Genomic DNA, 27767 nt, shown 5'->3' with positions numbered 1-27767 from the left:
TAATGAACATGGACGTAAATGCCTTTACTATAGGGGTGAAATTGCTGCTACCTGGAGTCCAAGTGCTAACAGCATTTAGAGTGAAATCCGCTCGCCACGCCACAGTTTGAATTTAGCTGAGACTCTTGGTGGAAACCAGACATACAAGGCTCCAGCGTTTAACTGACTAGGCTGGTGAGGGGATACAAGTTTGGATCCCTCTCTGTGCTGAGTGCTAGAGGTCGAGTCATGCTCAGCCTTGGGGAAGGGGAGCCTGTATTATCTAGTCCATCTTCAGCTGGTGCTTGGAACAGCACCAGCTCTCTGAGTAGACCGATGCCTTTACCCCTTCCCAGCCAGAGAGTGGTGGTCATGGTGTTAGGCTCACAGGAGTCACCAGGGCTGGATTAACTCTCCTGTGGGCCTAGGGCTATTAGATTTTGTGGGGTACCTGTATACAAGTATTTTTCCTAATTTGAAACAAAATGATCACAATTATGGCATCGAGGCTATTAACCCTATACTAAACTTGCCTTTTAATTAACATAAAGCCATTCTGTGGTTACATTTCAGTCTTAAAACATGTAGAATATAGTTAAGATAATTCAAAATAGCCTGCTGCTTCTTACCCTAGAACAGCTGTTATATTAGTTTCTGTCTGGGAGGGAGTTTGGGTGCAGGAGGGGGCTCCAGGCCGGGGCAGAGTGTTGGGCACGGGTGAAAGTAACTTAATGGACTTACCGGTACAAAGGGTGGCTGGGGTCCTGGGCAAGGTCGGGCGGGGACGGCTCTGGGCCCCCAGAAGGGACAGGGCCTCGGGCGGAAGAGGGTTGGGGCCAGACTCCCCCAGCCAGCCCTTCAGTGCTGCCTGGTCCGCGCCACCCAGGCTTCAGCGGCAATTTAAAGGGCCCGGGGCTTTGGCTATATTTGTCAAAATAACACTATATAATCATGCCAGTTTCAATTACTTTAGTAATTTATTTCAAAATACCTGTCAGCATGTATGTCTGTAACAATACAGACACACACAAAAATTCCCCGAGGAGTAGAGAATTAAAGAAACCCATATGACAACCCAGTTCCTGTTTCTTTGCCCCTTCACCCCCAGAGCCCAGTCATGGGGCATCCCCCCAGAGTCCAGCTGCAAGGCCCCCCTAGTGGAGTCACCTGCACCCCTCCGTCCCCATGGCCCAGCCCACATCCCCTACTAGGGTGACCAGATGTCCCGATTTTATAGGAACAGTCCTGATTTTTGGGTCTTTTTCTCACATAGGCACCTATTACCCCCCACCTCCTGTCCTGATTTTTTGACACTTGCTATCTGGTCAGCCTATCCCCTACACCTCAGAGCCCAAGGATCCAGAGGGAGAAACCACCTGATGCTGTACACTGCCTCCTTCCTTCCGGTCCTGCTGAGAACTGCAGCTGTGGGGAACCTCCAGCTCCCTTCCCTCCCCACAGCAGTGTCTTCTATTTGTGAGCTGGGCTCTGCTGAGTCTAGCAGACCCTACTGGTGGCCAGCAGCTCTGCAGCCCATTTCTGTCATGAGGGAGGGGAAAGGAAATTCTGCATGCACAACATTAATTTCTGTGTAAATTTTGCATTGCACAATGGTGCAGAATTCCCCCAGGAGTATTTAGTGTAAACTAACTAACAAAACCATCCTGAGCAGATGGCTGTGATCACTTTCCTAGCCAAGGTTTCATTTACACACGGCAATATCATAGGTCACTGCTCACTCCGATGAGGGCTATTTTACCAGAACGGCTGGGCTAAGGTGGGAGAGAGAGATGGGGTGGGAATGACAAGGGGCTTCTATGCATGGGCAGAAACAAGTAGCTAAAAAACAAGTGTTCAAAAATGTTTATATCCAGCAGGCATGGGGGTAAATGCTCATTGCAGAAGCTGGGAGTTGATGATCATTATTGTTTTCACAGAGCTGTAAATCTATATGGTGCTTTTCAGGTCCAGCCCCTGCCTGTAGAGCTTCAGAACTTGTCTCTGTGTGCAGCATTATGGAAGAGACTGACTCTGCCTTTTTCCCCCCCCCTACACATATAGACGTGTCTTTTGTGCAGTGTTCTCACTGGAGCATGTGATCCAGACTTTAGGAAACACCCAGTAATTCAGTAAGACGTTTAAATATATTATTTTCAAGTAATTAATTCAGACTTCACTTTTGTATAGCTACCTTATTATTTCACATGAGAAGCAAGTTCTAACCATTTGTCAGAGTATTGTGTATAGGCTAAGGGATCAGTTCAGAGCCTCTGTAACAAATATACTGTTAGATTTTTTTTATGAGAGAGCTTTCTGCCAGCCTCAGGCCCCTGCCCTGAGCAAACAGGAGGCTAAGCTCCTGATTTCAGTGCATTGCTGTCTGGCTCGGGAGTGGATAGTGGGGCCGAGCACTTTGAACATATATCCAACAAATGGTTTGTTGTTGCAAAAATAGGATGGTGAATAGCAACATGACCTTTTGGAATGCAAACTATAACTTTCATAGGAATTTGTTTATCTAGCTGGATACAAAGTAGCCAAACTGGGTTGCAAGTTGTGGGGTTTTTTTAGTGTATTTTACACTTGGAAAAACACAAACTATGCAAACTCTAATATTTGTCCCACTTTAAATTCCGTTTTCCCAGGTTTATGAATGATAAAGCCAATTACTCCCTGAACTCTGATAGCCCACTCATTTTGAACTCTACAATTGAGACTGATTACAAAATAGCTAAGCAGTTCCTGGGCTTCACTGAAGAGGAGTTGAAGAGAGTGGTAAGTTGTCTTGGGATGTTCTGTGCAAAGCCGCGTGTTGGAGCTGAACGTGATCCATCATTTCTGAGATAAATCTCATTTTTAAACATGAAACTGGAAGAGAGTTCAGCGGAGTTAAAACTGTGGGGAGAAAAAGCTGAATTATGTGGGGGCACAACAGCAGTTTTCAACACGAGCATGCAGTTAGCCCAGTGTAACTGATATGCAAACCAATTGGCTACAAAGTGGCCATTTGCTTTTGCCATTACTTATAGGGTCACATGGTGTCCGTCATTGCATTTTTGCATGCAGATTGGCATGTGCAGTGTCCTGAAAAATCTAATAATTCTGTTTTTCATCTGCCTTGTACCTAAGATAAAGGGACAGAAAACTAGTCTGATAGAGTGTCACTTGTTTGTGGGTAACCTCTGATGCTTTCCTGTTTCACCGTTAGAGGTGCACTGGGTTGAAAGGAGATATGTACTGTCCAGGCATTCATGCATCCTACCATATGTTGGAGACCAGTTGATTTCCTTTCTGTGTGTTGAAGATGAATTTGCAGAATGCAGCTGTGCAGGAGAAAGCACTGGGCCTGTATCAGGGGACTCATTTAAGGAGCAAGAGTCTGTCTTCCTGGAGAGTAGACTTATGTGTGTGTTCTTCCTTCCAGCTGTAGAAAGCTCTGATCTTTATACCGTTAAATCCATGGGCAGTTTTGCTGCAGGCTCCTGCAGAAGACGAGCTGTTCCTTTCTGTTTAATGAAAGGAAGCTTATAAATTAAGGGGAGAGAGACATTTTTGTAAATTGTTAAGGGAAGCCAGTAGTGAACTTTGTTACAACAGCAGCATATCAGGCAGGGCCTGATCCAAAACTCATTGAAGTCAATGAGAGTCTTTCCCTTGACTTTAATAGGCTTTGGATCAGGCCCCTGAACTGCACATCCTGGAACCCGATAAAGGAATTTAAGACACATTGTTTATCTCCTGCTTTTTTTTAAGCCCATTACAGATCCTGAGTAGGAGCAGGTTCCTCTGAAAACTGAGGCTGCTGAAAAGAGCTCAAGAGTAGCAGTGCTAACAAAGGTGTCATTTGACTTACACCAACTCACTCACTAGCTCACACTCACTGATGCACAAAGATTTGTGCACGTACAACCCCACACTCACTTGTGGGTATTACCCAGCTATCTCAGTCTTTTTTCTTCTTTTCCTCCCAGAACATCAACGCAGCTAAGTCCAGCTTCCTGCCTGAGAAAGAAAAGAACGAGCTTCTCAGTAAGCTGTATGAAGCCTACGGGATGGTCCCAGACAACCCATCCTAATCCTGCTTCTACCAGCCGGCAGGTTGCATTCACCTCTCCCCATGTGTGCTCGACTCCTCTTTGTTTTAGTGGGAGCATTTGGGGAGGAGGTGCCATGGTATTACTTTGCTGACCTTTACAGTCCGAGGCATACACTATAAAGCAGTATTTCCATGGTTCCTACCGTATATACCTACATACAGCACCCACATACTAAATAGATATCTGATTTCCTAGATTTCTGACTCACAAATGTACAGGTGGAATTTTCTGGCATAATTCCATTGTGGCTTATGCCAGTTTTACATCCTGGTGTAAGTGAGAGCAAAATAAGGCCCTCTTTCTTTGTGGTGGTGGTGGTAACATTTTGATGTGACTTTTTGGTGCTCTAGTTCCCTTGCTGATCTACCTTAGTCCCCCTTTGCACTACAGAAGTAATCATGTTGAGCTGCGGCTGTGGTCTAACCATGGTAGAAGACAGTTTTTTCCCCACCTTGCTCATGTGCTTCAAACTGGGTGAAATTGTTTCAGCAAATAATTTATTTGCCAAAAAATGCAGCTTTAGTCACCCCAGAGCCATTCGCGAATTTCTCTTGCATTTGCTGAGTACAAACTGAAAATGTCAGTGACCTAACTCAAAATGTTTTGAATTTGGCCATTTGTCTAGTGTGCAGAGGCCAGGGAGGACCTCCCTTTTACAGGCTTTAGCCAGATGGTTCTCAACCTATTTACCATTGTAGCATCCAATACTACCAGTATGGCTCTGAGGATGTCACATGGGCACAGCTCTGGGCTGATTGGGACACAGGTTGAGAACCACGGGCCCAAAGCCACTTAAAAACAAGCCCAAAAGTAGCCCAATCTATTTATTGAAAAAAAGGGTCTGGAAATGGCCAGCAGTGGGTGGGCAGGCAGTTGCTGTCTGCTGCAGCCTGTAGCATGCACATCCTTCCAAAAGGTGACATGTAGCTGGGGTTTGGGGGGGAGAGAGGGCACCCCCCCACCCCCATTTCTGCAGAAGCGAGTAGGCAGTGCTCCCTCTGGTGGCAGCACTCTGTCACCCCATCTATTCCCCCGTCCATCCCCTCCCTCTTCCTCTCCCCACTCCATCCCTTTTCTTCTCCACACTGTCCCCCTGCCCCATTTCCCCATCCCCTTCTCTTCCCCCTACCCGATATCATCCCTATTCCCCCCCACCCCCTGCCCTGCCCCTCCACAGGGACTCACCAGTTGTACAGGAACAGGACCCAGCACACACACAAGATGGCAACGATGGGCACTAGGATACAGGGGGCAGCGTCCTGCCAAGCTGCCTCTCTCGCCCACAGGCTGAGCAGAGTAAGCCCTGCTCCAGGCAGGAGAAATCGGAGGTGGGAGGACTGGGGGGGGCACCTGTTTGCATTCTGGAGACCCTGAATGAAATGTTGTTCTGGTTTAATTTTATTTCTAATTTCTGCTTAAAGAGCTAAAAGGAAACTGTCAAATTCTGCACCATAGTTCTAGCCAAATGTGACCCACATTGTTAGAACCTGGGGGATAATTGACTCTGGCATTTTATATATATCTAACATATATCTAGTATCTAATAGCATGTTGCCAACATAATAAAAAGGATAAAACATCTACCTACCGACCACCATCACTAGCTGCTGTTTTGACAGGACCTACAAAAAAGTAATGTGAATTTTTCCATACTGTAGTTCTATGGGTAACCTTTGAAATTTCCTCTCACCTCCATATCCCTAGGGCCTCTACAGTCAATCACAACCACTGGTGGAATCTGTGCAGTTACCCTGAGTGCCACAAGCTGGGCTCTGGTTGCTTGAAGGGAAAAATTGGAGATGGGATGGATGGAAGCAGAGGCCAGGTTGGATCTGTTCTCCCATTTAGCAGACATGTAAATTGGGAATAGCATCCCTGAAATCACAGGAGTTACACCATTATAGAATGGATGCATCTTGGATCAGAATCAGGCCCTGGGTGTACACATGGCAAATGTTGTTATTCAGTAACTTTGGGGCCTGACTCCCCCCCTCCCCCCCCCCCAATGGTACAAATCAGGAGTAACTCTCTCAAAGTCAGTGGAGTTACACTGGTGTGGGAGGAGACTCCTGTTTGAAGTGCAATCGCGTCTCTTGTTCAGACATTGGAGGCTCACAACTTCCTCAGAGCTGTCGATATAAGCTGTTCCAATTTCACACATCATTTATCCTATTATGCTCAAAGAAAGAGACCTGTCACTGCCAGAAGTGACAGTGTTATTACTGGGCATTGGGCTGTGATTTTTCTGCCATGTAGTCCAAAAATAATGTTTTGTTTGGTGTGTTTTCCCTTCTGAGCTGTGCAGAATTAATCAGAGCTGTGAGGCAATGCTGAACTTGGAACTGTTCCCTCTGCAGTCAGTTAGATCCTAGTGTCAGCTCACTTTTGGAGGCCCACTTTTGCAAGGGTCTTCTACCACTATGTCCGTGATCAGAGTTTCACTTCCACTTCCCATTGAAGTCAGTGGGAGCTCTGTGGGCCTAGCATCTCTGAAAGCCAGGATGTTACTAAATAATATGATGTGCTTGTTCTTTCAGCACAATTGGGGACAGCAGCTGACACGGGTCTTTTACTCACAGGGGAAATCTGATGCCCCCATCTTTCCTATCCAGTTGTAGTTTGCAAACAGGTGATTTGGGCTAAAAATAACCCTTGAATGCACACTCTTGTGAGCTGAGAGACCTAAGATTTGCCCATCCCTTGTAGTGCTTGAGTTTATAGTGTATTATTCTGTTCTCTGCTCTGCCTGGCTGCTCCATTCTTATGAGCATGTGGGAGGCTGGATGAGACATGGATTCTACTCAGCCAGAGCTTTAGAGAACAGGAGACTTGGACATTTAAAGCCCAACTGTGCTCTTACTGGAGTCACTGAGAATGTGGCCAGTTTGCCGCGGACTTCAACGGGAACAAGAGCAGGCTCTTACATACCATGTCAGAGCAAAGTTGGCAGCATGATCCAGAGAAGCTGATTGACCTGGGGTTGGTTGTCAAAGAAAAAAAAAAAGGCAGAAGCAGCACCTGCTAGCTGCTAAATCCTTGTTTTCTAGGTGCTTCAGAGCCATAAAAGTCTCTATCCTGGCTCCGCAGTCATCTCATTTCTTAGGCTCCTTGGAGGTGTCTGGTCTGTCTGGCAGCACATTCCGACCTCGTTTATGGCCTTGTTTAGTTTGATAAAATTTGAACTCGTAACATTGTTCCCCTCTAATTTTCCTCTTGCCAAGAAGGAGATTTTGGTGTTGGGTCACCATGTGAGAATGTTTCTCTCTCCTTTTCTGCCTCAGCCTCATCGCACTCTTTACAGCTGCTTTAGTGCTAGTGCCCAGGTCCACCGAGTGGTAGAAAGGCCATTGTGGATTAGTGTGGCCCAGTGATTACAGCTCCTGTTTTGTGGGAAGGGAAGGTTGGGGTGGCGTGGGGGTACAACGTGCTCGTTCCTTTCTTGGAGGTGGCATGGGGTCCATTCATTAATCTTTCGGAGACATGAGAGGAAAACACAGCATTGGATTCCAGCTGGGCTCTTGTCCTTTTCTGGAGCCCTTACTGGATCACTCTTTCTTTCATAGTGCACATGGAATTCTGGTCATGCACTTGCTGTGTGTTGGGGGGAAGCTCAGTGCTTCTGAGTGGAAAGGACACCTTACGTCACCAGCAGCATTTCCTCTAGCACCTTGGTCTCAGCCAAGTCCTGAGCCAGCCCAGTCGTGCTTCGCGTATAATGTTGGACCCTGAAGGAGCTGTGCTCTAAAGTTCAAATGAAAATCCTAGAGACATCAAATAACCACTGCCAGGGGAGTTGGTCTCTAGCAAATAGGAGGACATTGGTGTCAAACTAGTGGATTAATTTGCATTTATTGAGCCCGGCTTCCAGTCCACTCTCAGCTGGAAGTTGCTCCAGCACTTGGGAGCATATGAAGCTGGACAGCACTGGTGTCATTTGAAATAGCTCCTTTCCCTCTGTTCCCAACATAGATGTGATCTAGTGTGATGAGCTTGTGATTCCACGTTTCAGGAGATAGAAGTGTGGGGAACAGATAATTGCAGAAAAACCCCACTCAACTGTATTATCTGAGAGTTGTGTGTTCTTTATTACAACAAGCGTATAGTTTATCAAACAATTTTTAACACAAACGTGTCTCTGAAGAGAGAGTGTGTGAAACTTTTCCAGAAATAAATACCTTAGAGCTAGATGGATTCTGGAAGAGATTAGTCTGAATTTTATCAACTGTCACAACACACAAAAAAGCCTCTTCTGCCCTTCTTCTAACAGTATCTGAAAACCCTACAATGCCAAATGGTGTCCATGTGTGGTGCTGCTGAGCCTGCAGCTGGAGTTTGTCCATGCACCTGTGAGCTTTGGTCCTTTTATGATTCCCAAAAAGTAGCAGCACAGGTTAATAGTGTTCAATATTAATGCAGCAGGAACTCCCGTCACCCCTCCCCAGCTGATCCCCATGACTCCAGGTGTCTGTATAGGCAGCGCTAAATATCCATTCACCTCTAAGCTGGATACAGAAGGAAGGTGAAGTAAGGGAAGCACCGAAATCTCTAATCTATGGGAACAGGAAATAAATAAATAGTCTAAATGTACAGAGTAGAAAATGTACCTTATACAGTAAAGGCTGAAGTGTAGATTTTAAATGTCCTGTAGAGGAAAATTGCTACTGAGGCACTTTGAGAGTGGGTCATGTGACTACCACCCGTGCAGTGTTGTTCTAAGCTGTTCTAGATGGGAGTAGAGTTCCATGGATGTACCACTCACTGATGAGCTTCCTACAGTTATCTGAACAGAATGGTTGCAGCATAAGCATTTAAAGGGAGAATTCATTGTTCTGGTTTGGCTCTCAGTTGTCAAGAAATTTGATGGAACGTTCCCATTTAGTGTTTACAGTTCTTTCCTCCTCCCACCCTTCCTTCCCCACCCCCCACTCTTGCGATGCTCATGATGGGGGGGTGCCATCTTGCCCCTTGAGTCTCACTTCAGGTTCCTTCTCAGAAGCAGAAGCAGCAGCTTGGTTTCCTGTAAACCGAAAGGAAGCAAGGGGGATTAAATTTGTGACTAAGAGAACAAAAGGTTACTCGCTCCATCTGTGCCGCCACTGCTCTTGGAGTACATCTGCACTGCAGAACAAAACCCGCAGCAGCAAGCCTCAGAGTCTGCATCAACTGACTTGGTGTGAGGGGCTCACCCTTCTGAGTTAAAAATAGCAGTGTAGACATTCCCACCCAGGCTGGAGCTCAGGCACTGAGACCTCCATTCCCCCCGCCCCCCGGTTGGGTTTAGTGGCCCAAGCTCATGCCAGAGCAGGTCCTGGAGAAGTAGACGGAATTTGCAAGCCTCTGGGTTATTTTCAAGGAGAGACTTGGACCAGCAATTTTGAACCACTGCAGGGCTGGCTCTTGCTCTCTGGCTGTTGATAGAGTAGAAGAGGCTGCAGGCTGTATGCTCTGATCCCACTGTACTTGCCTCCTGCAGAGCTTGGGAACTTCACTAGAGGGAATGAGAGTGGTTTTCTATCATTGTTTTCTATCTATTTCAGTTAAGCATGTTGTTTTCAGAAGCCATTTTGGGAGGAGGGGATGGAATGCCTCAAAATGTTAGCCTCCCTCTTTCATGATCCAAAATAGCATGTTGTATATCTAGCCCCTCTACAGGAGACTGTGGCCCTTATTCTTTCTAACGAATGAAAAGGAGCATTGATAAGACTTCCACTAAAAGAGAAGCCACCAGTCAGGTTGAAGCTTGTACCCCTTCCCTCACACTCCCAACCGTCACCAGCAAACTACTTCTGCTGTGCTTGTATAGCCAGCTGTGTTTTATGTACACACAACCATGTACCCAAATTCAAAGAAGTGACCAATAATGACTAAATCTTGATCACACTGAAGTCAGTGGCAAAGCCACCATTGACTTCACTGGGGCCAGATATTGGGCCTAAAACAGGGGTTCTCAAGCTAGGGGTCGGGATCCCTCAGAGGGTTGCGAGGTTATTACATGAGTGTTGTGAGCTGTCAGCCTCCACCCCAAACCTCACTTTGCCTCCAGCATTTATAATGGTGTTAAATATATAAAAAAGTGTTTTTAATTTATAAGGGGGGTTATACTCAGAGGTTTGCTATCTGAAAGGCTTCACCAGTACAAAGGTTTGAGAACCACTGGCCTAAAAGCAGCAGGCTGTATGCTGCTGAATGCAACCTGTAACGTGCACCAAACTTCAAAAGGCTATTCTAGAACGAGGGAGGCTGGGTGCGAAAGTGGGTTTTAGGGGGTTGAGATGACATACTGGGATGCTTAGGTAGGGCAGTGCTAGAGCAACAATTGCTTTCTAAGCGGGGGACATTGCAGTTACAGAGTCACACAAGGAAGCAATGTGAGTTCTTTCGGATGTCTTCTGAAACTCCTGGTAGCCTGCTGCCAATATATTTGCTCTATGGCTGCTGGATCACATTAGAATCCACTAGTAACATGCTTAAAGGGGTATTATCAGGGTAAAAAAGGGATAAAAATGTGTTTTCAAACCTGTTACAAATCAAAGCTCAGAAGACAAAAATGGAAGGAATGTTAAAAACAAAAACTTTACTGTCCCCATTTGTGCTTTTTACACAACAGGCAGGTAGACCGATCAGTGTCACTTTGCTTTGAAAAAAGAAAAGGAGTACGTGTGGCACCTTAGAGACTAACAAATTTATTAGAGCATAAGCTTTTGTGAGCTACAGCTCACTTCATCGGATGCATGTAGTGGATCCGATGAAGTGAGCTGTAGCTCACGAAAGCTTATGCTCTAACAAATTCGTTAGTCTCTAAGGTGCCGCAAGTCCTCCTTTTCTTTTTACAGATACAGACTAACATGGCTGCTGAAACTGCTTTGAGTTGGTTTCACTTTTAGGCTCCCTGGCCTTAGTGCTCCCTGCTGGTCAGCATGTGTGACAGCAGCAGCAGAATGCCTGCAGGGGAAAGATTACATAAAAAAATTCTATTGTTATTAAAAATCATAGAAACATAACTATTGTTTAGGTTTTCAAAGAGCCTATTATTCTAAAGCCTTTGGCACATAGGGGGTCAGTTTGCCCTGCCGGTGCCCTTTGCCATTACGTTCCCTGCAGTAGAAACATCAGCGCTTGAACTGGTTTACACAAAGAGCTTTGACAGGAGCATGTTAGTGTTTTACCCGTTACGAATTAAAACCTGAATCACCCTCAGACTCACTGTAAGGAGCTCACTAGGACGAGTTCAGACTAATGTACCCATTAAATAAGAAGGCAGTGACACTAGGAAAGAATGGACCATTCCTCTTCAATGTGCTTGGGTTTTCCAGCTGTGAGCTTTTCAGGTCACACCTGACTCCCTGAATTTGCATGAAGTTGAATATCTTGGCCTTTCAGGCTAGGCCTAGGGAGCCCATGTCAGTTTCCTCACCTTGCACACTTACCTGCTCCTTCAATGGAGAGCTTGCCTATGTCGCCTGCCAGCTTCCGCATGCTGATGGTGGTTGAGTCTCCTTGGATGTCGTGGATAGCGTTCCTCCGCCCAGTGCGATCACAGGAAATAAAGTCAGTGTACGAGGGCTCAATCTCCATTACTTCGCTTGCATTTCCAAATTCATAGGAATCCCTGTGGGGAAGAGACAGTCCTGAGGTGAGGGGTCCTCAGAGAAATCTTGCTACATCCTCTTCCGAGCTCTACTCAGGTTAAATGATCACGTGGAGTTTAACTGCAGCATGAAAAAAACAGTTCTGGTTAATTTTGCTTTGGGCCGTCTAATAGTGCCACTTGATTTGCAGGAGAACAACCTTTGTCGTGTGACAGGGCATTGCTTGTAACACTGACCTGTGTCTGGTGAGCGGGGCCAGACAATAAAGATCTGTCTCTTATCAGCACCCCTGAATGTCTGACCATTATTACACCCTCTGCAGTTGGAAGCAAAGAAGATGAGGCACTTGACTGTCCCTTTTTAGCCTTCTCCTTTAGGAGTTAACATGAGAAATGGCTGTGCCCTTTCTGCAGAAATAACTTTATCCTTGCTGTTTCCTGTTATGTTCTTATGAGGATAGTCAGTGGAGGCTGGGGGGAAGGGAGGACCTTCTGCAATGGGTTGTGCACAGAGATGTCCCTTGGATGAAATTCACTACAGTGCCGCTGCCCTGCTATCTTCCACACCAGTCTATTTGGAACAGGTCTGGAGTCCCCACTTCCACCACCTGTCTGCTTCACCCATGCACCACTTATAGGGCTGAAGTGGTGCAACAGTCATCTCGCTGGGGAGTGAATTTCACCTGAACAACCTGCCTGTGTGCACCACACAACAGAAGACCTCCAACTCGGCTGTGTTTGCTCTGATGGGCATGGAACAGATAGCAGCAAAGAGAAAGCCCTGATAGGATTTGATCTAATGTCAGAACAAGGCATGTGAGAATAGCAGGGTTCATCCTGCGTCTGCAGAGAGAATGGAAACTGGTTTGGTTTTAATTACTTGAGCTCCAATGTTACCGAACCCTGTCCCTAACTTTCCTCTGTTCCTAAAAAACATCATGGGATCTTTGATCATGGGCCAGATTCAGCTCTTGCACTCAGTGGAGTTATGCCTCTGTATGCCATGGCTGAATTTGGACCCACAAATTGTCAGGGTATCTGCTTTCTATCTCCTCTGAAAGGCCCTTGGAGCAGGCAGTGCTAGGTTGTTGAGTCCATACTGATCTCAGCTGGCGTTTGTCAGTTTCATTTTGAAATGTATATAATGAAGTGTTCATTTAAACTGCTTGGCAATGAGGAATTAAAGGTGTGAAATTCAAACCTTCTGTGATCTTTCTGGGCCATTTGACGCTGAGGCTTATTTCTGTGCTCAACTTCTGAGAACTGTTTGAATGGCCAGATCCTCTCAGCCATGTCAATAACTCCCTGAGCCAGCTCCTTTGCTGGTGTGGTTTGTATTTAAGTTGCTCCTTTTCATTTAAGTTGACTGTAACTTGTCAGCATTTGTACAGCACACCCTGTTCAGAGATTTTGTCAGGCTTTGAGACCATGGAAAAGACACACTGTCTTTAAGCATGGAGCTCGCTGTGAAATTCACTTGGAATTCTGCCTTTGCTCTGGAAATCTGGCACTCTTGATTCCTGTTCATGCTTACTAGGCATGTGTTTAGTTTATCCGCATGCAAGTAAGAGACTATCAATTATTTCTCTCTCTGATTCTGAGCCACTGAAAGCAGTAGCTTTCACCTAGATGATGCTGGAAATGCTCTGAGGAGGGTCCTGATTACCAGTGCCTTGCTGACGTAAGCTAAAATTCAACTCCTCAGCACCCACCTGTTTCTGCGACTTGTGGTTAAATGCCCCTAGGGTGAAGCTCCGCGTGAGTTGGAGACTGATTTAGTTCCCTCACAGACTGTGCTCAGCATTGAGCTGCCAAAGATGCCACGTTCAGATGGACCCATGCCAGGAAATGACATCCAGGAAAAGGAACTGCCTCCTGATGCAACTGCTCATTGCTCCTAACTCACTTTTTGGCAGTAGCCGTATACTGAAATCCATTCATGTCTTGTTTATTCTGCATTTGGCTCAGAAGAGAGCCCGGGAGTGCCATCTCTCAGGGACTGAGCTGACCTCTCCCTATGCAGTGGATTGTGCCCAGCCTGCTCGGCAGGGTATCAAGTTCTAAAGCAAATGAGCTGCTCGAGGAGGCTTTGGCAGCAGCAGCAGCGTGCTTACTCCTGTCCCTCCTCAGCTCTTACCAGCCACAGAAAGGAATGAAACAGAATTTCCTGGGCATGTGACCCAAAAAGCAGCTGCAACACTCATGACTGATGAGTTTAAGGGGACACAGTCAGGGCTAAAAACTGACTGCCCCAAAAAGGACTTTCACCTTCAGCAGTACAGATATATTCTTCTCTCCAACCCATGTATCTTGCCAGCAGAAAAATACCCATCAGCTATTGAGCTCCCCATTGCTTGTAATAAACAAAGCAGGGCCTACTGCCACAATGGACAGACCTGCTCTGAAGGAGCCCCTGAGGGCCAAATTCCCCACTGAAGTAAATGGAGCCCTCCTATGTACTCTAGGGCTGGGTTTAACTCTGCCAAGCTCATTCCAAGGGCCCACAGCGGTGACTTTCTCAGGCTGTGGAAATGCAAGGCCTATTTCTTCAGTATGGTACGGCCCCTTTGTGCTGCTCCACTGACAAACAAGCCTTAAACTCAGCAGCCCTGGCCAGCTGATAAGGGGAGTGGCCAGTGAAAAGGATTGGCGGGAGAGTCTCTCTTTTCTGACTATTTCCAGGTGCTAGAACAGTTGCTTGGGGCCATAGGTGACCCAACCTAAGTTAGGAGAGCTCTAAGCTGCTCTAAATGACTCCAGGGGCTGAACAAAGAATTGCAGAGCTACCAAGAGAGCATAAAAGCCAACTTTTCCTTTCTCTTTGGGTCCTGCCCTGAACACAGGCCAGCCGCACCTGAGTCAGACCCACAGAGAAATAAAAATCATTATCATGTGACCTCAGGAGGCTAAGGCGATGGTTGGTGGGGAGAGTTGGGTAGAGAGATGGAGAAGAAATTGAGGATTAAGGTTAAATACTCCTTCATCCTGAGTTTTAACCGGATGGCTCAGCCTCAAGGGAAACGTTTATAAAACTGGTACGTTTCAGCTGCTGATGTGACTCCGAGTGTTAATGTCGTTTTAGGAAGTGCTGGGGTTGGCTCAGTTGCTGGATGTTGGATTTGAAGAAGGGCCTTTGCACACTTTACAGTGTAATCTGCTTCTCAAAATCCTAGACTCTGCAAATATTCCAAACAGGAAATGCAAGCTACTGCCCTCCGAGCAGCTCAGGAGTTTGGGGAGGGCCTGACCCTGGTCACCTGATCAGGCGAAACTCCCACTGGCTTGCATGGAGTCAGGCGTGCAGCACTGATACCTCGAGGAAGGAGAGAGTGAGTGAAGGGAATGAAACGAGTCAGTCCTTTCCCTGTGCATTTCACAGAAATCGCTGCTAATGGAAGTCTCACTTCAGTTATCAGCTCCAGAAGGCAGAGGGACTGGCTGGGAGGGGGATTGTCATATTGCCCCACTCTTTCCCTTGGCAATTGTCCTGTGTCAGGTTAGGTTGTAAGCTCCTCAGGGCAAGAATCTTGTCTCTAAAGCATATGTGCTCTTCTGCTACTCCTTAAATAACAACCACTGCCCCTGCCCTGGAAGATGGCTTATAACGGGAGGTGCAGTGGCTAATCTCATAACCCCAATATGCCTTAGACAAGGAAAACTCCTCTGAGGGAAGATGGCAAGCAGTATGTTTATGGTGGCTTTTATGCTGAAGACTGAAATTCTTCTCCCTTTGCTCCAGCACTGGTGCTAGCCATGGAGGGGACGCTTGTGTAGACTGGACTTGTGTGTTTTTACTTTCCTGTCATCCAGCCCCGCTCACAGCAGCACCAGCAACTGGTCTGCACCACTGGAACTACATCGACGGAGAGATCCTGTAGTTGAGGCCAAAAGGGCGGCCTCCCCCCACCTCCAGGGAGAGAAGAAAATAGGATTTTCTGTAACTTCACCTCACTTTTCTTAACCTCCCCACCATTACCTTCCTCCAGCCGACATAGCCTCTGCAACCACTGTGTTCATGCTTCTGGTTATTCTCTACCTCTTGCCTGGTTTCCCCAGCGCCAGCAGCACTGCTTTCCCTGCAGTCAGTATTTGGGGAAGGAAGTTCCTCCTCTGGATAGAATAAGTCCTGGCCTTTTCCCTAGCATGCTGCCATGATGTTATCCCATAAGTATCAGTTTGCAGGCCTCACCATGAGAATGACACCTCCCCAGAAGCCAGTGACTTGCTCATTAGTGCACAGTGCAAAGCCCTGCTGTCCTGTGCAGCATTGCACAGGATCGTTGGCAGAGCTCCCAGTGCATTAGTAACAGGGTTTGACGGGGAGCTGGAGGGCGGCACCGGAAAGAAACCACATGATTCAAGAGCTATTCACAAAACCAATTATCAATTCCTGTCAGGATTCCTCACTTCCTTGCCATTCAGGATTTCCCTGGCTATCAGCGTTCCAAGGATTCTAACACAGTGCTCCAGGCAGGGAGAGGAAAGTTAGCAGTCTGCATTCCTGCTCCCCCGGAAAGAGATCATAGCTGCCGCTTTTCTCATCTTTCTTTTCCTTTCTCCTTCCACCACTTCAGCCTCCAGCAGTTAGAATTGCTGGGAAAGCACGATCAGCTATTGCCCTCGCCCATAGTCAGAATTGGCTTTACATTGTAAAGGCACCGAGTCCAAATGCATTAGACCAGTGGTTCTCGGAGAGCACAGAATGGCTTCTCTTGCGATGGGGAAGTATCTGTCATTGTTCACGCAGTGATTGCAGCCCAGGCAAGGATTCTTGAAGGGTTTCCAAGGGCTGTTTTGCCCCCCTCTGCAGCAGCTTCACTTCTTTCCTTGGTAGGCACATTTCTTTTGGCATAAATTCAACCCTGAGCTATATCTGCAGATGAAACCAAAATTGAAGGGGGGAGGGGACGCAAACACATAGGCATCCTGGGCTAACTTGCAAAGTGTCGGGGCCAGGGGGGAGGGGATATAAGAGCAGTGGGAGAGCACGCAGGCAGATAAATACATGGAAAGTCCAAAATGTAGGGACAGGATGCAAACAGCCCAGGTACAGAATGGGGGGGGGGGGGGAGAACGGGAACGACCTAATGCAGCACCCTCACACTGTATTCAAACATTTGCATTTCCATTTGTTTCTTAGCTCTTTTCCAATAGAACTTCTCCATGTGTACATGCCCTATGCAGTAGTTCCTGGAAGGAGATGCAGGGTTGGCCCTGTGGGTGGGATGGGAGATCTTCCCAGAAGGATCTTGATCTCAACAAATTGCCCATGACGTGAGACTAAAGACAAATCTGATCTAAGCATGGAACCTCACGCATCTGCACTGACGGCTGCATGGCACGTTGTGAATGGCTGCATTCCACAAATGGAGGAGCTGGTGAGAAAAAAGGCCGAGAGAATGTAGCATTAGTTGGTTGATGCACCTGACAGAATAGTTCTGATTATTTGGGGCAATGCTTCATAATGTACGCTGGAATGTCCTGCCGATTTGGAAAAGTCATGGGTCAGCGTGTGGAGACTTTGCTCTTGGAGCATTTCTGGAAAAGGGGAAGACACTGTGCAAATCATGGGCAGCATCGGCTTGGGTTGATGAGGCTCTCCTGAACTAAGAAAAGGAGTACTTGTGGCACCTTAGAGACTAACAAATTTACTAGAGCATAAAGCTTTTGTGAGCTACAGCTCACTTCATCGGATGCAAAATTTGTTAGTCTCTAAGGTGCCACAAATCCTCCTTTTCTTTTTACGGATACAGACTAACACAGCTGCTACTCTGAAACCTGTCTCCTGAACTAGAATCCTTGGCCATGCCCCGTCTTGACCAGCAGGTGGCTCACTTGGCTCATTTTCTATTGCATGGCAGGGCTTGCTTCTTGGGATCCGACTGGGAATGGACTATTAGGGAAAGCTTCCAGCAGATCTGATAAGGCTGTGCGATTCCTCTGGAAACTTTTTATGGTTTCTAGCCCTTTAAAAGCCTCAGGCTGAGCCCCTCTTCTCATTGGGAAGCTGTTTCTGTACAGAGAACCAGGGGGAGCCATGAGACATCACCCTAATTTTGTTCTTAGGGGCTGATTTTCAAAAGGCAGCATAGTAACTGTGCATGTTGTATCTCCGGGCTGGTGCAGATGAGTCTCTAACTTAGTGTATTGGTAAATTTCAGTCACTGAAAATGTCTCTTAACGTCTGTCGGTCGCAAGAAGGAACGGTCTTCCCTGCCCTGCCTAGCAGAGAAAGAACACCACCGTGGAAAACAACAACACGCTAGAGATATCTAGAGAACACTGGGATCTAGTCTCATATCATAACCTGACCTTTTACTGTCTGTTTTTAATATTCATTTCAGGTCGAGGGGGAGGAGGGAATTTGTAAACGAGGCAGACTCTTGCCAAGAACTCCATGAGGAAGTGCGCATGCAGTGTAGCAGTTTATTAATCCACATCAGTGCACAGAAATCCCTGGGCTTTTGAGAGAGAGAGAGATGTCTCTGACTACCCCAGGAGGGTCACTGCCTGCATCTCTTTTCCCATTTGTCATTTACAGTAACATATAAACAGCTGCTGCACCAGTATGTTACAGGGAAGTGTGTGCAGAAGACTTTCCAGTGGAAACGGAGCTTTGGGGTAATTTAAGACCAGAGGCCCGCTCAAAGTGGTCTGGATGATTCTCAGACTAAGCATTCAACACCTCTCACAAACCTCTCTACCTTCCCAGAACAGAGGAGTCCTTCAGTTCAGCTCTGGGGGGATGATGATGTTATCCAGCAGGGGACATGGGCACCAGTGAGTGAGTCCCTTGCCTGAAGAGCTGAGACATCATTTCCTGCCCTGTGAATCTGGCTTCATTGCTGACAGCAGAAGCTTTGCAATGGCAGAGGGTTGAGGGGAAGACCTCCACCTTTTCCACATAGCTGCTCTGTGGAGATCATCTTGATTTGACAAACACACTCTCTGGCATGCGCTTATTATTCCTTGCTCATGAAACAACAGAGCTGGAGTAATAATTAATTCCCTGTCTTTACTGACTTGGCCTCTGCATTTTGAGCAGTTTCATTGCTCTGCCTCAGTCAGTGTCACTCCTAAATTCAACAGCAGCCTAAGAAGCTGCAGTTCCTTACCCCAAACTCACCTGTTCTTTTGGGCATCCCACTTCTCTGGCTGAAATGGGGCAATTTCTGCTAGGTAGATCCACCCTGACCCTCTCTCCTTCTCTGAGTCAGAGTAGCAACTCAGCAGTTAATTCCCTTTTCCCCCTTACCTTTGTCCGGGGTTGCGGATGGATGACAATCCCATGGAGAACAGGGGGACTAAGCGGGGGAGAGTAATAGAACAAACAGTGAATTTTATTAAGATGTAACAGAACGTGTGGGAGATGGCTAAACTCAGCATAAAGTCTGGGAGTCCGCACAGTAAATGTAAAACCAGCTAACACTCAGAGATGGACCTGAACTGGGACACCGGGTCTAACTCGCCTTCCTGATCCAAGCGATAGAGCTATGCTCAGCGATGGACCTGGTCCTATCAGGCAGCAGATCTTGTCTGCCCTAGCCTGGAGCCACTTTCAGCCCAAGACAAGAGCAGCTAACATCCGTGGATGGGTGCTACCTAGGGCTACATATCAGTCCTCATTGAGGGCTTTCAGACATTCTCCCCATAGTGGTCCAGCATTGTTGCAGCCTCACTGATGCTAGCACTGGTGGAAGTGCTTTCTGTGTGCTATTCACCCTTGTACAGAGGGCCAAAGTGCAACTGGATGTCTAGGACTGGTGCTGGCTCTTTGCAAAGAGCAAATTTCACCCTTGGGAAGTGTAGAGCAGACCTTGGAGAATAACTCATCTGCTCCTGGCAGGCACCAGGATGAGCTGTTCAGGAAATCCACCAATGATGTGGGCTAACCCTTCCAGGATGAGCTCCCTCCCCATGAGACTGGACAAGCTGCCTTTTAATTGCTGGGTTTGCACTACCCTCCCCTGGATCCTGAGGAGAACTGGCTAAGCAGGAACTTTTACATAGCAATTACCATTCAAACAACCCTGCAGCACTTAGCCTTCACCCGTGACAGGATGCTTGGCTAGGAGAGGAATCCAGCTGGTAGTTCTGCAGGTTGGACAGAGTCTTGGAAATTGGGTGAAACCTCACTGAAGCTGGTGGACTTAACGGCTGCCCTTCAATCAGGATAAACTAAGAAGCAGCTAAACTCCTTTTTCAAGTAAGGCAGCTGAAACCATAGGGGTCGCCAACAAAAACGCAGATCATATGCAAAGCTAGGCAGAAACCGAGCTCTGTGGGCAGAGAGGTTTCCCTGTGTATTATTTGATGGAGGTAGATGTGTCTCTGAGCAGAAGCAGACAGAGAAGGCAGCAGGAAAGTCAAGCAGACAGGAAGAGAAGCAGTGGTATTATGGCCCTGAGAAAAAGCCAAGAGGGACAGCTTTTTGGGTAGAGTGCTAGCTGGAAAGAGACTTAGAACTGTGAACCTCCTGTCTGATTCCTGCTGTGTTCAGGGAAATAGGACCCTGAGGGAATCATAGAATCATAGGACTGGAAGGGACCTCGAGAGGTCATCTAGTCCAATCCCCTGCACTCATGGCAAGACTAAATATTATCTAGACCATTCCTGACAGGTGTTTGTCTAACCTGCTCTTAAAAATCTCCAATGATGGAGATTCCACAACCTCTGTAGGCAATTTATTCCAGTGCTTAACCACCCTGAAAGGAAGTTTTTCCTAATGTTCAACCTAAGCCTCCCTTGCTGCAATTTAATCCAGTTTATTTACAAAGAGCGTATATAAAGAAATACCTGACTGTCCCTGATTTCTTCTCCTAACGGAGACAACCTGCAAGAGCCTGAATGCTGTCTAACTGCTCAGGCCAAAAGAGATGACAGCACAGAGTAATGTGCAGATTCCTCCAGCAAAATCTGGTTTGTACCAATATACACCTTTAAAGTAAAACAGAGGTGTCCACTCTCAGCAAGCCCTTCCCCACATCCACGTAGACTGCGTTTCATCTCCTTCAGTCTGGTCAGAAGCAAGACTCCACCTTTGGATTTGGACACACATCCCCCTCAAGGCTCTTCACAACTCCAGCCCTGACTGCCTCCCTGCTTTCATTTGCCGAAGCAGCGTGGTCTAGTGGATTAAGCACAGCCCTAGGAGACAGGAACTCCCAGTATGGATGTGGTTTGCTGTGTGACCTCAGGCAAGTCACTTCCCTTGTGCCTGAGCTTCCCCCTCTGTAAATGGGGACATTGCGTAGCAGGGGCGTGGGAGGATAAATTAGTTCATGTTGATCCAGTGCTCTGACAATCTGCATTATTATTTCATCCTTCACCCCATCTCGCACCTCTGCAGTCCTTCCTCAGCCAGCTGCTCCCTTTGCCAAATCCCTCTTTCTGCTTTGCCCTTGCCTCCAGGCTGCCCGCCAGTAGCTAAACACACTCCCATTTCCATGAGCCAGCCTTCACCTCCCTCTTCAAATCTCCCTGCTTTCACAAAGCCTCTGTGTTCCAAATCTTTTGGCCATTGCCTCTGTCCCTGGCCTATGGCTGGGGATACTGTTTTTGCAGGAGTTGGACTGGAAGCTCTTTGGGGCAGGGAACAGCCGCGTACATGTTTAGTAACATCAATGTTACTGATACAAACACAGCCCTAGGTGCCACTGCCAGATGGCAGTGGATAAAATGGCTACACTGCACTCAAGCGTTCTTCCCCCTTGTTAAGCTTGCTTCCTTACCTCTTGCCTTTCTGATTCTTTTGGTCCTCTCCTGCCTTGGCATTGCAGCGAGGACATAGGCCCTGCATACTGAAGGAGGCTCTGCCCAGCTCTACCTGGCACTTCAGGCATTTTTTGAGAGGGTTCCCTTTTCTATCCTCAGGCTTAGACATTCCACCCAGATCAAGTGGCCACTCCTCGGCTGACTGGAAGGAGGGAAGTTCAAAAGTTAAACACAACGCTAGATTTCTCCACAGAGGTAGGCAGAAAAACCCCACCTTCCTTTACAAAGGGAGATACTTTGAACCTGGCTGCTCTGTTCTTGTGCTTGGGGCAGGGATGGAGGGTGGATGATGGGGGAAGGTGGCATTAAACCACCTTTGTGCTTCCTGTATTCTGGGGCTATGTAGGAGCCTGCCTGGCCCTGGGTGTAAGTTAGAGCAGCCTCTGGACTGCTATAGCTTATACTCTGCTTCCCATGGGCCCTGGGAACCAGAGAATAGCCACAGGGCAGTGCACACCCTTGACGCACACACTCAGTATGCAAGAGGCTGAAAGCAAGGCTTATGTCAGCTCTGCAGCAGGAAGGGAGGCCCTCTGCAAAAAGGTGTTCCTGGGGGAGGAAGGGAGCATTCCCACCTATATTTAGGCTCCTCTCCATTGGCAGAGTTGTGTGCCACTGAGAACTGGGCCCTTTGGCACTACAATGAAGCTACAGGGGCTAGGTCGGGAATGGGAGCTGAAGCAAACACAGCCATCTCCTTTCACCTGGGGAAACATTTTGGGGAGCTACAGCTACCCCCCCCCCCACGCCCTTTAAAATACTTGGCAGTTGGGAGTTAACTCCCCAACCAGGCCTGTCTCACCCCTGAACTGCTGCCAGCTCTGAAAGTTCTCACTGGAATTCTCACCTGCCTGCTGGGGTGGATGGCACAGCCCAACCAGTTGCACTGGCCAATGGAGACCATGCTGGATATGAGTTATCTGACTTCTCTCAAGATGGGAAAATCCTATCGCCTCCCCTTACATGCTTTTGCCCAGTATCTGTGGTTTGAGTTCAGTGTCCTTGGGACAGCTAGAATAGCCAAGATGAAAGGCCATTCTGAGTCCCCATGCATGCTGCTGTTGCCTGGGGCAGTGATGCTAGGCGCTCTGGGGAAAGAACTGGCAAGCTCTGGGGTGGCGATATGCTGTATGGGTGGCAGAGGGGTTTTAAAAGGGGATCACTTTGTGGCTTGGGAATTGGAAGCTCAGTGCCTTGTGGCAGCTCCTCCTTGGTCCCCCCCTTTGATGCTTGGCTGCCTTCCTTGCGCTCAGGAGCACAGTACCCAGTGACTGATGGTGCATCAGCTGAATGGGAGGCTTTGATCTGTACTGTCCCCATGGATGAGTTTTGCGCTCTTTAGGCCCTGATTCAGCAAAGCACTTATGCACGTGCAAAAGGGCTTTGTTGAATCGGAGCCTCAGTCTGCATGTGCAGACACGAGGCCTCAGCGTCACTGCAGGTGAACTTCCCCCAGCCCACCAGGCTTAATAGTGCTTTGTCCCCTGCCTCCACCTCCTTGAGAAGCCATGCATCACTCGGGTAATAACTCTATGTTGTGTCTCTCTAGCACCTTTCCCCCAGGGCGCCCAGAGCATTGCTGCACAATCCAGTTAATGAAGAGTCCATCTGGACTACAACTTTAGCTGTCTTGGGGGATGGGAGTGGGGACGAGTTCCACCAAAGTTGTCCCCAGCCCCAGTTACCCTTTTTGCAACGGGGATGGGATGTTGACCATGATGGCTGCCTACTCCTGTCAGAAAGGAGGAGAGAAGAAGTCAGAGCTCCATGAGGAAACGTGGGGTTTCCAGGCTGGGCAGATAGGAAAATGCAACCCAGAAGGCTGTGTCTGGCCAACTTTTCATCAGGCCAAGTGTGATCAGGACGAAGGACGCATGGACAGCAAGGCAGAAGGGATAGGTGCATCCTCATTATTGAGCTCAATAATTGGCTGAGATTCTATGGCCTGTGTTACATGGGAGATAAGATAATCTAATGGTCCCCTCTGGCCTGAAATTCTACGAAGTCTTGAAGCTTTGAATCCGAAGGAACCGGTGATGCCGATCTGTCTGAATAAAAGGTGCATCTTTCTTAAAAGCACAGCACTGTGGGTTTGTAGGGGAAAAGGGGCCTGTGATCAGCTGCTGTCAGCAGGCATTACATCCTGCTTCATTTCCCCTTTAATACCCTGCGGGAACATGAGTGAATTTGTATAATCTCTTGTATAGACAAACAGCTTTCTTCTAAGAATCAGCCCCTTGCCCTCTCATTCCACAGTACAGGATCTATTATTAGAACTCCCCTCTTGGGGCAAGATCCATAACAACAGCAAAGCACACACACACCAGCCCCGCTGAGCTCTTAAAATATTTATAGGGTGAGGTGCTTTCTTTCTGAGGGGCTTGCTAGAGCACAGAAAAGGGAGAGACAGGATTTCTGTGCTTCCTTCAGGTCTGCAGGGAAAACTCTTGCGGCACAGCCTCAGCCAGAGGGGGAACAAGTCTTTGCCCACAAGGATGAACCAGCACGAAGGGTCAAGGGGTTTTCACCAGGACTCTGGCAACAGCCAGCTGGAATTTTAGCAGCCGTTCCAATGACATTGTGCCTGTGAACGAGCAGAAGGAATTTCAACCCAAAGAGCGAGGGGGTTTTGAGTGGGGTATAAGCCCCTGAAAACAAGGTCGGAGCAAGAAACTGTCTCCTCACCCCTAATATAACTCTCTCAAACTTGTCATTCTTCTTGCTTATTATTTGTATTGCCGTAACATGTAGGAGCCCCCGTCATGGCACTCCATGGCACTGGACAAACACAGAGCAAAGACAGTCCCTGCCCCAAAAAGCTCACAGTCTTAATGTGCTTTGCTGGTACGCTTGGCTCCTGCAAAGTGCTGAGTGTTCCCAGCGCTTATTAACACTTAAAATCATAGAATATCAGGGTTGGAAGGGACATCAGGAGGCCATCTAGTCCAACCCCCTGCTCAAAGCAGGACTAATCCCCAGTTTTCCCCTAGATCCCTAAATGACCCCCTCAAGGATTGAACTCACAACCCTGGGTTTAGCAAACCACTGAGCTATCCCTCCCCCCATTATGTTGTGGGAGGCAGGGAGCACAGCATCTTAAAGGCTCCACATTCCTTGGCTGGCAAAGGAAAAAAGTAATCACTCCACGTTCCTTGGCTGGCAAAGGAAAAAAGTAATCAGAGGGAGGGTCTCTAGTCTTGGATCCGTCCATGCTCGTAACTCCTATTAACTAGAACCTAATGGGAAAGACTTGCCAGGAACCTCCACTAGCTTTTCCGGGATCTCCCAGCAGCAGCCCAGACAAATGAGATGTCAGGCTGGACTGTGGTATATAGCTCACTGCTGTTCTGGGAAGGAAGTCACTGTAAATAACACTGCACCCTCTGGCTCTCATGATAAGTTCAGTAAGCTCAGCCACCCCAAGTTAAACATGGCCACCTCCTTCAGCTTCCTGGTTATTGCAAGAGGAGGAGAGATTTAAGCGTTCTTTAAGATTTGCCAAAAAGACAGGGCATAAAGGAATAACATATGAAGGAGATCTAAGGGTCTAACCCTCTGTGTTCATCAACAGATTAATGCTTTTATATTTTATTTGTTTTAAAATATAAATGCATTCCGTGCTCATGGAATTAAAGAACTATCTGAAGTGGCCTGAGCTAACCCGACTGTGCATAGCATCAAAACATCTCAGTCCTCACCTGCTCTCTTGGACTCCCTGCTCTTTCAAGCTTGGGCCCTGCACACTGCTCTGCCAATGCACCTCAGCCCACCTGCTGCCCTCGTGCATGTCCTGCTGCTCCAGTTCTGAGGACTCCACGTAGCTTTGCCAGTGTACCTCCGCACTGACCTGGGTAGTATCCCTCACTGCTCCACTCATGGGTTCCTCCTACATTGCTCTGCCCATGTATTTCAATCCTGACTTGAGCTGTTGCATCTCCTGTTATCCCCGTTCTGGGGCACCCATACAGCTTTCCCAATGCACCTCAAGCCTAGCTTGCAGCATCCCCTTCTGCTCCAGCTCTGTGCGCCTCAGAAACTCTGTCAGTGCATCTCAGTTCTGGCCTGCAGCACCTTCAACTATCCAGTCCCCCAAGCTCCTCACACGTCTGCCAACAGACCTCATTCCTGAGCCACCGCATCTCCTGCCACTCCAGCTACTCAAGATACTATACGTTCCTCTGGTATTGTACCGGCAGAGATCCCAACAGACATAACTTATTCAGGGAAGATGGCAAAGTAACAAACAAGGACCCAGACAGTTGAATAGAACAACTGCGTTTGTGGCTGTGCCTCCTCATTGCCTTTGAAAGAGGGAATTGTGGCGAGGCTTTCAGGAGTGTATTGTTCTGCTTTTGTCAGTGGTAACAGCCTTAATAGCATTTGCATTAGCCAGCCTTAACCTCTCCGCCCCAGCAGCAGCTCTGATCCTGCGCCACCTGTTACTGGCAGCACCAGAGTGTCACTTTATGGTGGTGATAAAAGGCTACATCTAATCCCATGTAATGGCAATAAATAGTAGCATGCAGCAAAAAGCATGTCTGAGTAATCGAGTGATGAAAAGGAGCTAGCGTAAGTTACTTACTGTTCTCCCTTGTCTGCAGCCTCAAGGGGCACAAACCAGCATCACACAGCCTGTGAAGGGAGACTGGACTATGAGACAGTTGGTGTCTACACACCAATGGGAGATGTGATTGTAACATGTGTAGACATACCTGAGCTAGCTTTAAGTCAGACAGTGTGCTTCTGCTCCCCAGTGTGATATGGGACACTGCTCGCAATACTGGGTGTTTTTCTTACAGCCCCAGCTCTAGAGTCAGGGATTAAGTGAGAATCGCAGCTTTCATTGCCCCTGTGTGAGCAGGGAAAAGTCTGAAAACCTGACCCAAGTGCCCCCTAAAGGCTCAGAAACCAGAAGGCAAAGAAAATAACTCCAGATTTATTTATTTGTAAAAATCTCATGAGTCTTGGGGGCCTGGATCATTAGTTTGACTGTTTGGGATTGGCAATACAGGTAATGTGACACCTTATTCCACTAAACTGTTCCCTCTGAGTAACCGGAGTCAGAGCTGCTGACTCAAGGGATTGAAACCAAGCTATGGTAGGGGGAGCTGTGAGCTGGAGTCTATTCTGACTCAAAACACCAACAACCTTTGTTACTCAGTTCCATATTCCGCCCTGTGCAACACCTCGGAAGACAGTGAATCTTTATTACTGGTGATGAGGATGCCTTACCCAGAACGAACCCAGCTTGACTTTCAAGACCCAGGCTGAGTTTGGGACATGAGCAGCTAGGGGGAAAAGCTCTCTTGGCTTGAAAAGGGAGCATTTTGGACCTGAGTCAGAGACATAATTAACATAGAGGCCATGGTGACATTTGTACACAGTTATCCCATTCTGAACAGAACTGCCCCTCCAAGTTACTGTCATGGTTCCTGTCTGAACTAATGGAGATTGAGGGAGAGAGAAGAAAAAGGCCAACTGAACATAACAGTCCTCTTCTCTCCTCATTTTCTCTCTGTCCTCAATATCACCTGTCTGTCTGGATAAGCATTTATTCTGCCTATCCTCACTGTGGTATGAATACTTCTCTGAAGGTCAGTTTCAGACCAAGCTAAGCTTCCCTTTCAGCTGGGAGGCCAGCTCCTCAGTTGGTGTGAGTCACTGCAGCTCTGTCCAATGGAGTTAAGCCAACTGACACCCGCTGAGGATTTGGCCCTTGCTTGGGGATGGAAGAGACACTATACCAGTCTGTCTACCTGCATGAGGGCAGGGTTAATTTCATTCTGCCTTAGGAACACAGGTCTAGTGTCTGTCCTAAAAATCCCCCGTGACAGTGATTCACAGTCTCCCTTGGCAACAGAGCTTTTATAAAGTTTTTTCTGAGATCTAGCCTGATTTTTCAAAGTTGCATTTTAAACCTTCTCAGCATGTTGATTAATGGAAATAATTGGTTCCTTCACTCAGCCATAAGCCAGTTGCCATGACAGTGTTTGTATTTTTGCTTTGTTCCCATGTTGAATTTGTTTTACGCATCCCATAGTTTCTAAGTGCTAATAAATCAGGGGTCTTTCTTTCTACATCCTCTAGGGAAGGAGCACATTACTGAAGAGCTGGGCTCCACTTGCAAAGCAGGGGTCAGTGCAGACACAGTACTGCAGGGTACCAATCTCTACATATGAGCCCTCTCTAGGAAAGGGAAGATCTGGCACGTTAAAGTTAACTATCTAGCTTAAAAAGAACAAGAGCTGAACCCACAGAACTGGGATGATCCAGCACCCACATGAGTACATTAGTGATAAAGATAAAAATACTTCTGCTGGAGGGAAGCC

General features: G+C 47.5%; 2 protein-coding genes and 1 long non-coding RNA gene across 3 annotated transcripts in view; 1 reads left to right on the top strand and 2 right to left on the bottom strand.

Moving 5' to 3' along the window:
* LOC125622104 (adenosine deaminase) overlaps nt 1–5659 on the top strand; it is a 35814-nt gene extending 30155 nt beyond the window's left edge. The window contains exons 9-11 of the mRNA XM_048819700.2: nt 2041–2108; nt 2625–2754; nt 3951–5659. Of these exons, the coding sequence (XP_048675657.1) occupies nt 2041–2108; nt 2625–2754; nt 3951–4055 (303 nt within the window). The 3' untranslated portion in view covers nt 4056–5659. The remainder of the gene's footprint in view (nt 1–2040; nt 2109–2624; nt 2755–3950) is intronic.
* LOC142068820 (uncharacterized) lies at nt 2748–3990 on the bottom strand. Its single transcript, XR_012664717.1, has 3 exons — nt 3901–3990; nt 3242–3485; nt 2748–2874 (listed from the first exon to the last, which is right to left on the bottom strand). It is a non-coding gene; the product is annotated as an uncharacterized LOC142068820 (long non-coding RNA).
* Nucleotides 5660–8137: 2478 nt separating the features above from the next.
* PKIG (cAMP-dependent protein kinase inhibitor gamma) overlaps nt 8138–27767 on the bottom strand; it is a 30380-nt gene continuing 10750 nt past the window's right edge. Inside the window, exons 3-4 of the mRNA XM_048819703.2 lie at nt 11504–11685; nt 8138–9093 (exon numbers count right to left, since the gene is read on the bottom strand). Of these exons, the coding sequence (XP_048675660.1) occupies nt 9014–9093; nt 11504–11651 (228 nt within the window). The 5' untranslated portion in view covers nt 11652–11685 and the 3' untranslated portion in view covers nt 8138–9013. The remainder of the gene's footprint in view (nt 9094–11503; nt 11686–27767) is intronic.

Source organism: Caretta caretta, chromosome 13, assembly GCF_965140235.1.
Source record: "Caretta caretta isolate rCarCar2 chromosome 13, rCarCar1.hap1, whole genome shotgun sequence".
Lineage (NCBI taxonomy): Eukaryota > Metazoa > Chordata > Testudines > Cheloniidae > Caretta > Caretta caretta.
Note: the sequence above shows the minus strand (reverse complement) of the source record. Positions and strands in the feature narration are given on the sequence as shown.